The following is a 15,209-nucleotide window of genomic DNA, read 5'->3' on the forward strand; positions in this document are numbered from 1 at the left end:
AAATAGCCGACTTTACAGCTTAAAAAAACATATTTGCAGCCTGGTACATTTTATTTTTTTCGTCTCAACCAATAGTTTCTACCCCCGCACACACTCTGAGGGGGGTGAATTTTTTTTAAACTGTTATTAGGTTAAAATTCTGGCCAATTAGGGCGCGGAAACGTTGAGAGACAGGTCCGGAGACCGCTGCTACGAGGCCAGTGGGCGGGTTCTCGGCCGGCTAACGGCCGCACCTCTCCAAATATGGCAAGTAAAATCCAAGATGGCGCAGCTCAAACCCCCGTAGTAGCGGCACAAAACAGACTCCCCCAAACCAATGGGTGACGTCATGGGGGCTACGTCCATTCTTTTTACAGTCTATGCTCCATACCCACAAAATCATTCTTTTGGCTGTCTGTTTCTCCCCTTGTTTGTTTATAATGTTTGCTTCCTCCTCGACTCACTGTGGTGTAGCACTACCCTGCCCTTTCTTGCTCATGAAGGAAACTCTACTGATTAAAGTTTGATAAACCAGTTTCCAGGGAGGGTTGAAATTTGAAATGTCAAAACAGTTGGCAGTGCACTTGAATACACTATGAAGAGTGTGAGGCGAGTGACACAGCTGAAATGTATGAAATAATTAGTGTGGAGCAGGTGTGTGTGGATAAGTTATATTTCAGAGCCCACTCCAGAGCTGGGCTGAGGGACAAAAGGACTCCCTCCTTAAAGCCCACCCCCCAAGAAATAGATTATTTCAATTGTCTTGGTCTTTTTAGCCTATGTGTCTTCCAACTGGTCCAGTCTAGAAGCTTTTAAATTTTAATTGGTGTGTTGTGACAAAAGGACACATCATGATTGACACAACTTTTATAAATTGATAATAAAAGGGGGACAAGAACAGATCCTTGAGGAACACCCAATGAATGGCCTGCACTCCACCACCGTCAAGACTGTATCTGTACCATGGTGTGCTTTAAAACCAGATTTAAGACTTTATTAATTTTATCTAAAAGGGAAGTCAAAACTATTTTCTCCAGAACTTAAGGCATTTGAGAAATGGGTTTGTAATTACTAAAAGATCTTTCCACTTTTAGGGTGGAAGAATTGTCCACTATCAGTTGTTTCATTAACACATAATACGATAAAACGACTGTAGTCACAGGTTTCTTAAACCCTCTATTCATGAGAAGTTAAAATTACTGTTCAAACAGATACTTTTGGTTCTCTATTTCTCTCTCTCCCTTTCTTTTTTCAATCTGGTTTTATAATATTTCATCTTATTTTTTGTCGATATGGACTGGTTATTGTGTCTACAAAAAACATTGATTAATACAATAGAGAGGTGTATGGTTTGTTTGGTTTGACTTATCAAGCCACTGTTACCATGATGCATGTTGGTATGCAAGACATCAGGCCTAACTGGTCCAGCAGATGAATGGCTCCACCTCGGCCGTGCAATATTATAAGTTGAGGTGTAATTAAAACTAACTACGAGACCACATCAAGACCTCAGGTTACAGGTTAGTCATATCTTATAATTTTTCATCTTTAAATGAGTAAACAGAAATCTGACATTTCGTTGTATATAATTTAGAAACTAATGTTGTGGCATAGTCTATGTTTCACATGGTACAAGCATTTAGATATTTTTTGGGGATTACTAGTATCATTATAATTTATTTATTTATTTTTTTTAAAAAGTGCTTGTACTAAGACTTATCAAGTTTTCCACTGTGGCGGGAGAATAGGATCCTAAAGCCTGTCCTTATGGCTACAGTTTGCAACTGAATACTGTTGAAGATCCACAATAGGAAAAATATTCTCTCTACTTAATACCCAACAGTTTTTAGTGAAACAAGCATATGAAGTCTGACAAAAAAAAATAGAGACTATGTGGGATGTCACTGAAAGGCTAAGAAACTTTGTTGACTGCCAGCTGACTCTACCTTAGTAAGGACTGACTGTAAGTGTAATTCTTCTCCCCACAGGTTGTGCAGTGATGTCTGGGTTGGCCGTGTTGTGTCTCCTGCTCCTGCAGACCGGAGCTCATGGATTTGGTATATTTGAAGGAGAATCTCTGAACCATCAGGAGATCACTGAGAGAGCGATCTTAAATACCACTCTGCAGGTGTGCCGTACACTGGCGCTGGCTAAGGGCAAAGACTTCACCTTTCCTGTAAGAAATAAAGTCAACCAAATTACATCTTTAGTACAGTAAATGCGCTTTCAGGTGGCAATTAATGTGTGTGTGTGTGTGTGTGTGTGTGTGTGTGTGTGTGTGTGTGTGTGTGTGTGTGTGTGTGTGTGTTTGTAGCCACAGCCTTTTACTGCTGAGTCAGTTGTTGCTGCATGTGAAGCACCAAAGTCTTCCAGGAGCTTCCGCCAAGCCATCACCTTGATCCAGGACAGGAATACAAGAGTAGACAGATTTCGTTTCTTCATCTCCCACTATCACTTGGACGATGAAGAGTTTACAGCAGGAAGGCAAATCATCACAGACGGACTGTCAGCTGTGAAGGCCAGCATCAAGCAAGACAACTTTGAGACAGCAAGACAAAATCTGGGAGCAATATCACACCCCCTGCAGGTGCTCTCTTTCAGTTTTGTTTCCATTAAATCTATAAGAATTTAAAAAAAATAATAAGTTGCTTAACAATGCTTAAAGAAGGTAAAAACAACAACATGATATCTGTAGTAAAACATTTGAGCCACTGTTTTATAAATTATGAATTTGTCCTACTTTTTGTGTCTGCAGGATTTCTACAGTCACAGTAACTGGGTGGAAATGGGAAACACGCTCCCAAACTTCAATCTGATCAGATCAGGCACTGTCATTGGGAACATAGCAGGTAAATTGATCATTCAGTACGATGTGTTTGGATGTGCAGACAAAAGAAAAAAAAAATGAGAGAAGGATTGGCTGTGAGAGTGAACTGTTGGAGTGAGAATTTAACATACACCTGTAGCTAACTAACAAGCCTTGTTTGTTTACAATGCACACAGTTGTTTGCTCATAATATTGTACATGTGCACTCTTTATAGTGCTGGTTCATTGGTTTCTTAGCCTGACAAGCCAGACTATATCACTAAAATGTCTAGTCTGGAAACGACCGGTAGACCTCGGCTCAATCCAGGGGGCGGGATGAAGGCTGTCTTTCAAACTGCCTCTGCACGCAATAGGGTAGCGCTACGACCAATCAGAGCAAAGAGCAGGATGACGTTAGCCTGACAAGCCAATTAAAATGTATGTCGCTATCGCGTTAAGCCCGCCCAACGACTCTCTAAACAGATAGAGCACTGTGATTGGTGAACACAATCGGTGTTCGAGACTCAAAAAGTTCCTGGCTCGTTTCTAGACCCACCTACGGAGCAAATATTTTTGCTGCCGCTAGGGTGCAGCTAGATTTCTAGGCTATTGGTTTCTATCTTTCTTCTCAAAAATATATGCACAGCTGCACTTCATTATCCAACAAAATTGAGGTTCTGTCTATTCTAATTGACAGCTATGAGCAGAGCAACATGTCGCAACTGTGATGGAGACGACTGCAGGAACAACATTTTGGAGGATATCCTACAGGAAAAGATACTTACCTCGGGATACTTTGATTTTAAGCCTTTTGCCACGAAGCCCGCAGGTAAATGCCGTCTTATTCACTGGTGATTATTTTTGTTCCTGAACTTAGCGTTAGGCCTTGATCTAAATAAAATGGTCTACTTGTCAATTCAACTTTAATTGTCCCCAATGGGGCAATTCATTTGCAGGAGTGGGGAGCATAAAACAACATACAAACACAAAACAAAACACATATAACAGTAATACAGATTTTTTTTAAAACAACACTGATGTAAACAATGGACAGATCGCAGATGTTGACAGTCAAAAAGCAATAAATAATTAATAAAATTAATCACACTGTGCTGCAAGTTTCCTAAGACAGAAGAGACGCTATACTGGCTCTTTTTTATACACTGAAACAGTGTTACACTCAAAGGTCAGTTTTTTGTCGAGAATAGTACCAAAGTACTGTTCTGGCCATTTATTACAGTGTAGACTGGAGAAGATTGCGAATGTCTAAAATCAATTGCTATGTCCTTGGTCTTAGAGGCATTGCTAAAAACGAGTACTGACACCAAGTCATAAAATAATCACCAACTGGACCATAGAATTCATCCCTGTTCAGCAGGCTCACTATCAGTGTATTCAAAATGTGGCGGTTCTCATATGTACTTCTGCAATCATTAGTGTACATAATATACAGTAGGGGAGAGAGACCCGAATGATCCGAGGAGCTACTGTATGTTGTCGGAGGCTTAATGCCCCTGGTAGGGTCTCCTAAGGCAAACAGGTCCTAGGTGACGGGTCAGACTAAGAGCGGTTCCAAAGCCCCTTATGAGAAAAGCAATACCAAGGACGTTCATGTCGCCCAGATCGGCGTCACCGGGGCCCCACCCTGGAGCCAGGCATGGGGTTGGGGCTCGCAGGCGAGCGTCTGGTGGCCGGGTTTCTGCACACGGGACCCGGCCGGTCCCAGCCTGAAAGAGCAACGTGGGCCCGCCTTCCAGTAGGCCCACCACCCGCAGGAAGGACCTTGAGGGGCCGGTGCCGTGTGTTTTTGGTGGCAGCCGTGGGCGGGGGCCCCGGCGACCCAATCCCCAGACAATGACTCTGGCTTTGGGGACATGGAATGTCACCCCGCTGGGGGGGAAAGAGCCTGAGCTCGTGCAGGAGGTTGAGAGGTATCGGCTAGAGAGAGTCGGGCTCACCTCCACGCACAGCCTGGGCTCTGGAACCCAACTCCTTGAGAGAGGTTGGACTCTCTTCCACTCTGGAGTTGCCCATGGTGAGAGTCGGTGAGCTGGTGTGGGCTTGCCCATAGCTCCCCCGCTCAGCCGCCATGTGTTGGAGTTCTCCTCGCTGAACGAGAGGCAGCATGTTTTTTGATGCACTGGTAAGGAATAGCGCTCCTATTTCGTTTTTAATTAAATAAATCGACCCCGATCCCGCAGTTTATTTTTTAAGCCGCCCGCAGCAAAGTTCAAACCGCCCGCTCCCGCGAGATTTGCGTTGGGTCCCGTGGGACCCGCCGGGACCCAGCGGGACCCAATCCCAATGCAGCCCTCTAGCGGGGCGCTCCCTTAGAGATAGGGTGAGGAGCTCTGTCACCGGGAGGAGCTTGGAGTAGAGCCGCTGCTCCTCCACATCGAGAGGACCCAGCTGAGGTGGCTCGGGCATCTGTATCGGATGCCCCCTGGCCCTGGATGCTTCCCTCGGGAGGTGTTCAGGGCATGTCCCACCGGGAAGAGGCCCCGAGGAAGACGCTGGAATGACTACGTCACTCGGTTGGCTTGGGAACGCCTTGGGGTCCCCCTGGAAGAGCTGGAGGAAGTGTCCGGGGAGAGGGAAGTCTAGGGATCCTTGCTCCGAATGCTGCCCCCCAGCCCAGACCCGGATGAAGCTGAAGAAAATGGATGGATGGATGGAGAGAGACCACATCCTTGAGGAGAGCCAGTGAATGTTACAGACAGTTTCCCGTTTACTCTCACTTTTTGAGTCCTACACATAAGAAAATGAAGTATCCAGCCAACAATACTATTATCCACAGAGAACTGGTCAGTGAGTTTCTGGACAAGCAGATGAGGCTGGATAGTATTGAAGACTGATGAGAAATCGACGAATAATAGTCTGGCATGAGTGCTAGAGCGATAGATGAAATTAAGCAGCGTTAATGTAGCATCTTGCACACTTGAGGATCAGAAACTGATGCTGCTATAATGATGATGATGATAATGATGATGATGACAATGAAGACAGACATTTACAAAATAAGTTACTTTAATCTGAGAAATGTGTATAATTCTCTAAAGAGGAGGCAAATTGTACATAAAATTTTGTTCATACTCTGTTTCTAATGGTAAACAGGAAAATGCAGCCACGGAGGAATCCTTGATCGAACAAGTAGGATTGAGCCCATAGGTGGGATCAACAAAGACGATAAGAATTCTAATCATGGACACCTCCACACTGAAGCAGCAAATGTGGCAATAGCTGCAACCAGTCAGCTGCTAGAGGACATTCGAAGTGCAGCTGGTGACAAATCATTCCTCCAGTATGAGGCCCATTCTGCACGTTTCAGTCACAGTTACTGTGTGTAATGAGGTCGGTGAAAATTTTTAGTCTTTCTCTCTTTGTCCCAAAGGATGATGGGAATCAACCAAGGATCTAATAAAGCACTTTGCTTTGTGATTGACACCACGGGAAGCATGAGTGATGACATTGCAGCAGTGAGGAACGTCACTTCCTCTATAATCAACGAAAAAGTGGGAACAGAGGAAGAACCCTCACTTTACATTCTTGTACCTTTCAATGATCCAGGTACCATCTCAATTCCTCAGAGTAGACTTTCCCTAAAGTGATGTAAAGTTATGTTTGAGGTGTTAAATTTATACTGTGCATGTTGAAGAGTAAAAACTTGTTTTTTTCTTGTTTCCATTTAAATCCAAGAGTTTGGGCCACTGACAAGAACTACAGACCCAGAAGTTTTCAGGAACGCCATTAATTCACTGTCGGCAAATGGTGGAGGTGATGCTCCAGAAATGAGTCTCTCAGGACTTCAGGTGCTGTGATGTGTTTGAGATAAAAAAAATTAGTCTTGATTACAGAGAACCAGGAATGTTAATAGTCATTAAGATATAGGGCTGTACAAAGACTTTATGAATCAACCATTAACCCAATACTCAAGATTTTTAAATGTATTGACAGAAACAAAATCAAGCATTTATAATGACATGTTTTACTCATGAATAAATGACAAGAACAAATGTTTGAAAATGTAATTTAAGATGCACTTGAGGGAAAAAAAATCTCACTCAGTTTTAGTTTCCCTTTCCCTAGTGCATTTCCTTTTATACAATGCAATCAATTTGCGTAATCATGTCTCTCTTTTTAGCTAAACCAGGTGAAATCATCCCAGTTAGCCATGGAAAGTAACAAGCTCTGACTAATTGGAGCTTACCACTGGGATAGAAAGGCTAAATGGGGAAGCTAAATGAAAGGGTGTATTCAGACTTGTGGCTCATTTGCTTTGTTCCAATTCGGGGGCTAAACCGATTGAATTGTTGCATTTTCCGTTTGGATGGTTTGTGGTAACAGTCACAAGGCCGCCAAAGTTGTAAAGAAATGCCATGCGCAAACCAACTGTTCTCTCATTGGTCAGAAATCTTACCTGGAAGGAGGAGGAGGTGCTAGTTCGGGCCGAAAATATATGCAATGACTCAGTCGGCTTCCTTTTTTTTAGTATTGAGTTAGGGCCGACATTATATACAGTTGACTCGATAGGGTTGAGTCCGGCCTTCAACCATGGTTTGGGCCAGGTCAGGTTCAGTGTCGTTAGCAAACGTTTCTTTCAAATGACCAAATTGTTTGAGTGAGCAAACTGTGTAGTCACTCCCTGACCTGATTCGTTCTTTTCTCAGTTCAGCTCAGCTCAGCAGCAGCATGCAGGCCAGCGGTGGAACTGCCGTGTAGTCCGTGAATCACTGAATCACTCTCTCGTTGTGAGCGAACGGTGCATGTTCAGTGATGTGTCCACTGAACGTACTGTAACTCAGGGCTAAGGGCTCACGTTCACTGAATGTACAACTAAAAGCAGTGTTGTGTCGTTCACGAACGCGCCACTGTGTCACTCGCGACGTGTAGTACATTCATCAGCCATTCATCAGTATGTTCTTTGAACGTAGACTACTGTCACTCAGGGCTGAGGGCTCACATTCACTGTGTGGTACTTTCACTGAACGTACTACAAGTGACACATTACTCTCGCCAATGACATGATACGTTTGTGAATGTGTCATTTACTAAACGTAGTACTGAAGTATAGTTGTGCTGTTCACAAACGCGTCGTTTTGTTGCTTGTGAACTTCTGTGCCCACAAACGTATGAGTATGTTCAGTGAATGTACTACACAGTAAATGTGAGCCTCAGGGCTGAGTCATGAACTGAATCATGATCGGCTGGGACTAGAGTCAGACTATTCACCGTGCAGACAGTCCGGGCTCCCGCCAAGCACTGAACGATTTTTTGAACCAATCGTTTTAAAGAACTGATTCTCGTGATTCAGTACTCTTAAAAGAACTGCGATTCCCACCACTAGTTTCAGGTCAGTTGGTTTTTGGGTAACACTTTACAATAAGGGTCCCTTAATTAACGTTAGTTAGTACATTATTAAGCATTAATTAACTGTTTAAAGATATATAAACAATCATTATTATTTATCACTTACGGTTAGGAAACACATTAATTAATGTAGCCTATTACTAAGCAGTTAATTAATGTTTACTACTCAAAGTTAGTTAATAAATTAAAAGTTGAATAATGTAATTAGCGTTAGTTAACACATTAGTTTATATATTAATGCTTAATAATGTACTAACTAACGTTAATTAAGGGACCCTTATTGTAAAGTGTTACCGGTTTTTGTTTTTCCCGGGTGACATCATCATCCTTCCGGGTAAGATTAATGACCAGTGAGAGAACAGTTGGCATTTGTTTACAACTTTGGACTGCTTGGGACTGTCACCGTGTGAACACAAATGACTTAACAGAAAAATGTAACAATTGTATCGTATGAGCCCCTTAATCAGAACAAAGCAGACCGAGCCACAGTACATGCTTAATGGGAGTTTTATGCTGCTTTTGTGAATGTCTATTTTAAGTATGAAATTCCAGAAATGTTTACCACTGACTCCGTGATCTGCCATATTTCATCATATGAAAACTAAACTGTGCTTGATGTACTGTCTCACTCATGCAGTTGGCTTTAACTGGTGCTCCCCCAAATTCTGAGATCTTCCTCTTCACTGATGCACCTGCTAAAGACACACAACTGAGAACAACAGTGATGGCACTCATTGAGCGGACCAAAACAGTGGTGAGGGGATTATGTGTCAATATAGAAATATATGATGTGGAAAATCTGGTTGTAATCTATTGAGCTGGTCATGGTGACAGTGTAAGCAGGCTAAAGAACAGGTAGTCCAGGTAGGTATAAACTCATGTATTACTGATTAACTTAAAGCCCCAGTGAGTGGCCTTTTTGTCTCAAACTCTCGTTACAGTAAAGGGATATTTCAACATTTTGGCAAATTCATCCATAATCCCTACAGCCTTAGGGGTAGGTTTGTTACCTTCAAATGTTGGTGCAAGATGTTTTGAGATCTGCGGGGCAGAGACATAAGCTGCTCAGCTACCACTATGGAGGCTCATGGTATTTTCTGCTTTCCGTCAAAACTCATGAAATACACAATCCAACAACTCCAAAACGCTCTCATGGACAAGTTGTGACCTGAAAATTCACCACGCTATGAAATAATAATGGAACGTTATGAGATGGAATTGTTTTCGGAGTAAACACAAAGCCGCCGATGCGCGTTCTCGTTGGGGGCAGTCATTGTCTGGCAAGCATTCTCTTTTCGGCACAACACCGGCTTTGCATTTTCCTCGAAAACAACTCTGTCTTGTAACATTCCTTTATTATTTCATGAGGTGAATTTTCAGGTCACAACTTGTCCATGAGAGCGTTTTGAAGTTATTGGACTGTGTATTTGTGAGTTTTGATGGAAAGCAGGAAATTCCATGGGCCTCCGTACCATTAGCTGAGCAGCTTGCATCTCTGTCCTGCTGATCTCAAAACAGCTTGCACCGACAATTAAAGGTAACGAACCTACCCCTAAGATTATTATATAGGGATCATGGCAATGGGTGAATTTGACTGTTTTTGAGTGGCGTGTGGTCGGGCCAATCACAGGCAAGTAACTGAAACCTAAGCTGCATTCATAAAAATTGAAAAAAAAAAAATGGTCGCGGTGGGCAGAGTTCCCTTGTGTGTGACATCACACAAAGGAGGAAGTGCTATCCGCTCGTCTTAAAGAGACAGTTCCTACAAATGCGCGGTGTGCGTTTCTCCGTTTATGACCAGTTTGATGAACAAAAAAAACAACAAACTGTTTCCTTCTTAGGTGAACTTCATGATTACCGATGTCTTGGGGTCTCGCCGTCGAAGACAAAGTGAAAACAACCAACAACAACAAAAACAGAGTCGGATATCAGGAACAGGTACTCAGCTGTACAGAGACCTGGCTCAGGCTTCAGGAGGTCAAGCTGTTGAAGTTAGAAAAAGTGAGCTGCTCGCGGCCACTAGCATCATAACAGATTCCGCCACCTCTCCCCAGGTAATAACATGAATCTCTGCAGTGACTAAATTCAAATGAATCAGTTGTGTCACCAGCTTTATTTGATTTCCCAGGTAACTCTCCTGCAAGCAGCCAGGAGCCCAGGGAAGGTTGAAAATTTCACCTTGACAGTTGACGAGTCAGTAAGAAACCTCACGATTTACCTCACGGGAAGCTCACTCAACTTCACTCTCATCAGTCCCACAGGTGCTGTCTCAGTGTTGATTGTTAAGATAATCATGTTTGTCTCACTCTTGGCCCGCTGACCTTCCCACTCTGTTACTTGTTTTTTTTTAGGTGTTTCTCTGAGCAGCAATAACTTGACAGGATCAATGGTCATTGCATCCCAGTCAGTGGGAAACTTCCAGACTCTGCAACTAAAAGTACAAGCGGGACTGTGGACGGTTCAAATTATGTCAACAACTCCCTACACTCTGAAAGTTGTAGGTAAGGCCTCCTTGATTATGGCTGAATCACATCGTAAGCTATGGAAGCTGAGAATGGCCATGTTTTATTTTTTCATTTTATTGCAGTTTTCTTGTAGCCTATTCATTAGGCTATCCGCTTGTTAAGCCGGTTTGGCTTTTGAAGAAGTAAAAGTGTGGGGCCAGTGGGTTACTTTACTTTTGACTCTAGCTATCGTTACTTTTAACGATGGATAGCGCTACATGTAACAGTAGTTAACGTTACTTTTTCTTCATTCGTTTTACGGATTATCAACTGCAGCCATTTCCTCTCCTCCTTCTCATCAGAGTGAAAGTGGTAGAAGGACACCGGCAAGGTCTTTTTGGACTCGCGGATCTGTTAAAACAGAGAGGGACAGAGAGTCGCTGCTCCTGACATTGTTTCACCACACTGTTACTATTATCCCTCCCTCTTAGACTTTTAATCGTATGTTTTTTACATTTTTTTCCCTTGCTCTACGGGAACACAAAGCTGAACTGAACTGAAGTGGAGGGAGAAGCGGAAGGAGAGAAAGAAGCCATAGCTAGTATGCTAGGTAAGCTAGCAGTCCTGTGACAAGTGTTACAAGTTGAATGGAGGAGTACAGAGAAAGTCATAGACTTAACATGTGTAGTATACTAAGCGTAGTGTACAGTGGTGCTTAAAGCAATTAGGTTAACAGAAAACTAGGTGGAGGACTGAGTACTACAGGCACAAGCAGGAAATGACGTAGTGACGTAACACGCTCACCCTAAGTGTGGAGGCAGGTATACCAGTTATTAACTATCACTTACTTTGAAGAGCTGCTTCGCCCAATTAACTGTCTTTTCTTTGTGACTTTTCCATTTGCAGCTGAGAGTTCAATCGACTTCCTGTTTGACTTCCTGGAGGTGTCGCAGGGTCCATTGGGAGGTTTTGATGTCTTAGAAAATCGTCCCAGAGCTGGTAAAGACCCAGAATTTAAGACATTTGGATTTTTTTCAAAGTAGGCATATTGTACGTCTGTTGATTTGCTGTGTCTCCTGCAGGTGTTAATGGCAGCCTGAGGGTGACATTGATAGGAAATGACTCCGCCACAGTGACAGAAGTCACTCTAGTTGAATCGTCGGGGTCTGGGCAGGTTAATGGCAGCGTGCAACCTCAGGGCGGAGGAGTCTTCTTTGCTCACCTTGATAGGATACCATCGGTTGACTTTGTGGTGCTCATTAAGGGGAACAACAAAGATTCGTCAGTGCCCTTCCAAAGGCAGTCATCCACCAGTGTCAGGGCTTCTTCTTTGGCTGTCACTGCTGTAAGAAGAAATATTTCTTTCTAAATCTATATTCCTTTTAAGGGAGAGGTAAAATATTATATAGCCTACCAACCATTGTCCATTTCCTTTGCTTTTAGGCTGAAACAGACGATGTCTTGGCTCCAGGAGTACCACTCTCCATTCCCTTTTCTGTGGTCAACAGCAGTGTAGTAGGAAGTTTGAACATCCGTGTTGCCAATGATCAAAATTTTACCTCAGTCTTCCCCTCCAGTTTATCCCTGGACAGTGAAGGCCGTGCTAACGGTACAGTGAACCTCACAGCCCCTTCTGGCACACCATCTGGTACTGATGTCACCTTGACCATTGAGGCCACTGCTCCTGCAAGTGGAGACACCAACTACGTTGTGCTGCTTTTCACTGTCCTCACCAGGGTAACGGTCCATTTGAGGAAGAAAGTCACATTTTAATCAGTGTTAAAGCAGGTTGCTGAGTTTGTGTACTTACTCTCTGTGCAGGTGACTGATTTCACTCCACCAGTGTGTCAGCGGCTGACCCCTCAGCCCAACTGCTCTACAAACTGCAGTGCCACATGGGAGCTGTCTGTTCAGGTGACTGATGGGCCTGAGGGGTCAGGCATCGGACGTGTCAGCCTCAGACAAGGCAATGGGGCCATGAACACCACTCTGGCTCCTGAAAATGAGAATATCACGTTGGTGTCGTACAAAGCCTCTTGCTGTTCACCTGATGTTGAGATAGTGGTTGTGGATCGGGTGGGCAATGTCGACTCCTGTTTCTACACTGCCCGGGCAGATGTCACCACCACCAACATCACCACCCCTGCCACCAACCCCACCAACCCCACCACCCCCACCATCCCCACCACCCCCACCACCCCCACCACTAGTCCACAGCCTCCAACAGCAGCTGGGTCTTCATCAACCAAAGCTGCTCAGTCTCTTCTTCTTTGCCTTAGTGTCATGATTCTAGCCTAGGGCTCAGTCTTCCATCTGAAATTGGCATCAGTGGACTCTTTACATGTTCATAATGTAAACAAATTAGACTGGGAAACACTGGTGTGGGGAAGCTTCTCAAAACCAACTACTATCCAATCAATTGCTGCTTTAGCTACATACTGTATACATCCCTGCTATGAATCATATGAATTTATTTTCCAGAGCTGACTGGGAATGTTTGAAAATGTTCTTTCTTGTCCACCATGGTATACAACTTGTCAAAAGGGTCATTCTATTTTCCTGTAGGCTACTAAAGCTGACCTGTATCAAACTGTAATGAATTTTATAGATTGTGCAAAAAGCTTAATGTTGCATCGTAGAAGAGAAAAGCTATTCCTATGATAAAGTAATTAAAAAATGTACAAAAGGCGTTAAATGTAATATTTTGTTTGCAATTACCATTTTACAGAATCGTCTGTAATAAAATAATTTTAATATTTTTTTTGTCCCATTGTATTTTGTTTGAGACAAGTGTTAGTACGTTCCAATCTGGGTCAAGAGGTCAGAGTGAGAGGTGTCTGCCTGTCCATTGTCCATTGTTTGACGTTTAAGTTACTAAAAGTTACAAAAAATGAATGAATGAATTTAAACAGCACTTCATTTTCTGTCCATTTATTGATCCACTAAGTGTTTCACACACCCACACAAAAGTTTTCATTAACTTAGAACATGTTCAAAAAAGAAAAGAAAAGAAAAAGAGTATAAATCACAACAGCCTTGTTCTCCACCTCCCAGCTGCAAACACAAGCTCTGATAGTTGGAGTCCACTTGTGGTAAATTCAGCTAATTGGACATGAAAACTACAAGCCATTAGCTACAACAAACACTCCGCAGAGCTCAGAGACAGGATGTTGTCAAGACACACAACGCTACAGAAACAGTGCTGCGTTTAAGGCTCCTAAGGAAAGAGTGGCCTCCATTAGTCTCGGGTGGAAGAATTGTGGAACTATGACAACTACTAAGAGCTCCAAGGTCAAGGTTAGAAAATGGACCTTGGTGCGAGGGGTGACAGAGGAACCTGATGGTCATTTTCACTGGTTGTAAAAAGAAAATAACTGTGACACAGCCACTGCCAGTTTGAGTAAAGCACCGCGCAGCAAAAGCTCCCCCTTCTGGTCCCTGTACACACAACTAATAGTTCACCATCAATTGTCAAAAGGCTCAACCAGTTGATCTACACTAAGACCCATTACTTTGACAGGTAGGCTAGGAACTGTCAACATAACTATTAACATTTTTCTGTTCTTTAATTTTTCTAATAGAACTTTACACTTTATATGTATTACTATGTATTTTGTCTATTAACTTTTGATTCACCTCCTCTTTAAATCAATCTATCACAGAAACGCACAGCTAACAGTGACATAAACCAATTGAAGTCCAAGCAAACCACCCAAGTTCACGAGCGCTTGTTCAATACTCTGTTTTTCCAGCAGGTGGTGGTGTTTGACCATGTAACTCAGCTTTATGATTGTGATACATGGATGTTAGTTTGTTATCTGAATGGTAATGTATTTGCACATACTGTAGGGAAATTGTAAATATGTTCCTGTTTATATGATTATGCTGTTAGGTTAACAGTGATTAATACTGATTATTGTCTCAGAAACTGTTGCCTACAACGCAAGAAGGGGGTAACAAATGTTTTGTCAAAAATGACATTTTGTCATTTTTGGGATATTAAAGGTCTGCTACATCATGTGGATAAATATCTTGACTCAACGTTATCTTATTTGGTATATATTTGAGGGTGGTTTTCATAGTAACTCCCAAAAACTGCGGTGAAACAACAAGAGAACACCTTACATAACATGAGTTACCTTTTTCTCTCTGTGTATAGAATGCACAACATGCCCTACTGTACAACAGGCTACTACCATTTTACGAACCAATGGGAGTTACCCCTGTTCCGGTCCTCTGAGGATCTGCTTTGGTGCTTCAGGAGTGTTAGTTGTTGCCCTTCTGTTTACTTGCATGCTGCATGATGTCCCTGGGGGCTTTGTGGCCTGTGGCCTGGTGGTGGTGGTGTGTGTGTGTGTGTGTGTGTGTGTGTGTGTGTGTGTGTGTGTGTGTGTGTGTGTGTGTGTGTGTGGCTGGCCGTGCTGGCCCATGGCAACAACTCTGGACTCTGGTGGTGGTCCCACATGAAGAACTGATAATAGCCACCAAAATCATCAGTATAGCATTTCTTGGACTCTCTGCATTCAGAGGGACGTGTTGGGAGCGGCACAACAACTTCCATGACACTTTACAACTTTACATTAGTCCCCATGCCTGTTTCTACCCTTCTTTGT

The 15,209-nt window shown here is 43.1% G+C and overlaps 1 protein-coding gene across 1 annotated transcript; it reads left to right on the forward strand.

Annotated features, from left to right (window-relative positions):
* Positions 1-1,954: 1,954 nt before the first annotated feature.
* On the forward strand, positions 1,955-13,252 carry LOC146974895 (von Willebrand factor A domain-containing protein 7-like). The gene is made up of 15 exons (XM_085798628.1): positions 1,955-2,155; positions 2,294-2,566; positions 2,735-2,828; positions 3,483-3,614; positions 5,900-6,086; positions 6,177-6,352; positions 6,482-6,594; positions 8,790-8,906; positions 9,994-10,206; positions 10,281-10,413; positions 10,504-10,653; positions 11,503-11,595; positions 11,679-11,941; positions 12,040-12,333; positions 12,418-13,252. Exons 1-15 carry the CDS (start codon positions 1,979-1,981, stop codon positions 12,892-12,894), a joined length of 2,892 nt encoding a protein of 963 aa, XP_085654754.1. The 5' UTR covers positions 1,955-1,978; the 3' UTR covers positions 12,895-13,252.
* Positions 13,253-15,209: the final 1,957 nt, after the last annotated feature.

Source organism: Trachurus japonicus, chromosome 14 (assembly GCF_045865225.1).
Source record: "Trachurus japonicus isolate A0001 chromosome 14, Traja_1.0".
Classification (NCBI taxonomy): domain Eukaryota; kingdom Metazoa; phylum Chordata; class Actinopteri; order Carangiformes; family Carangidae; genus Trachurus; species Trachurus japonicus.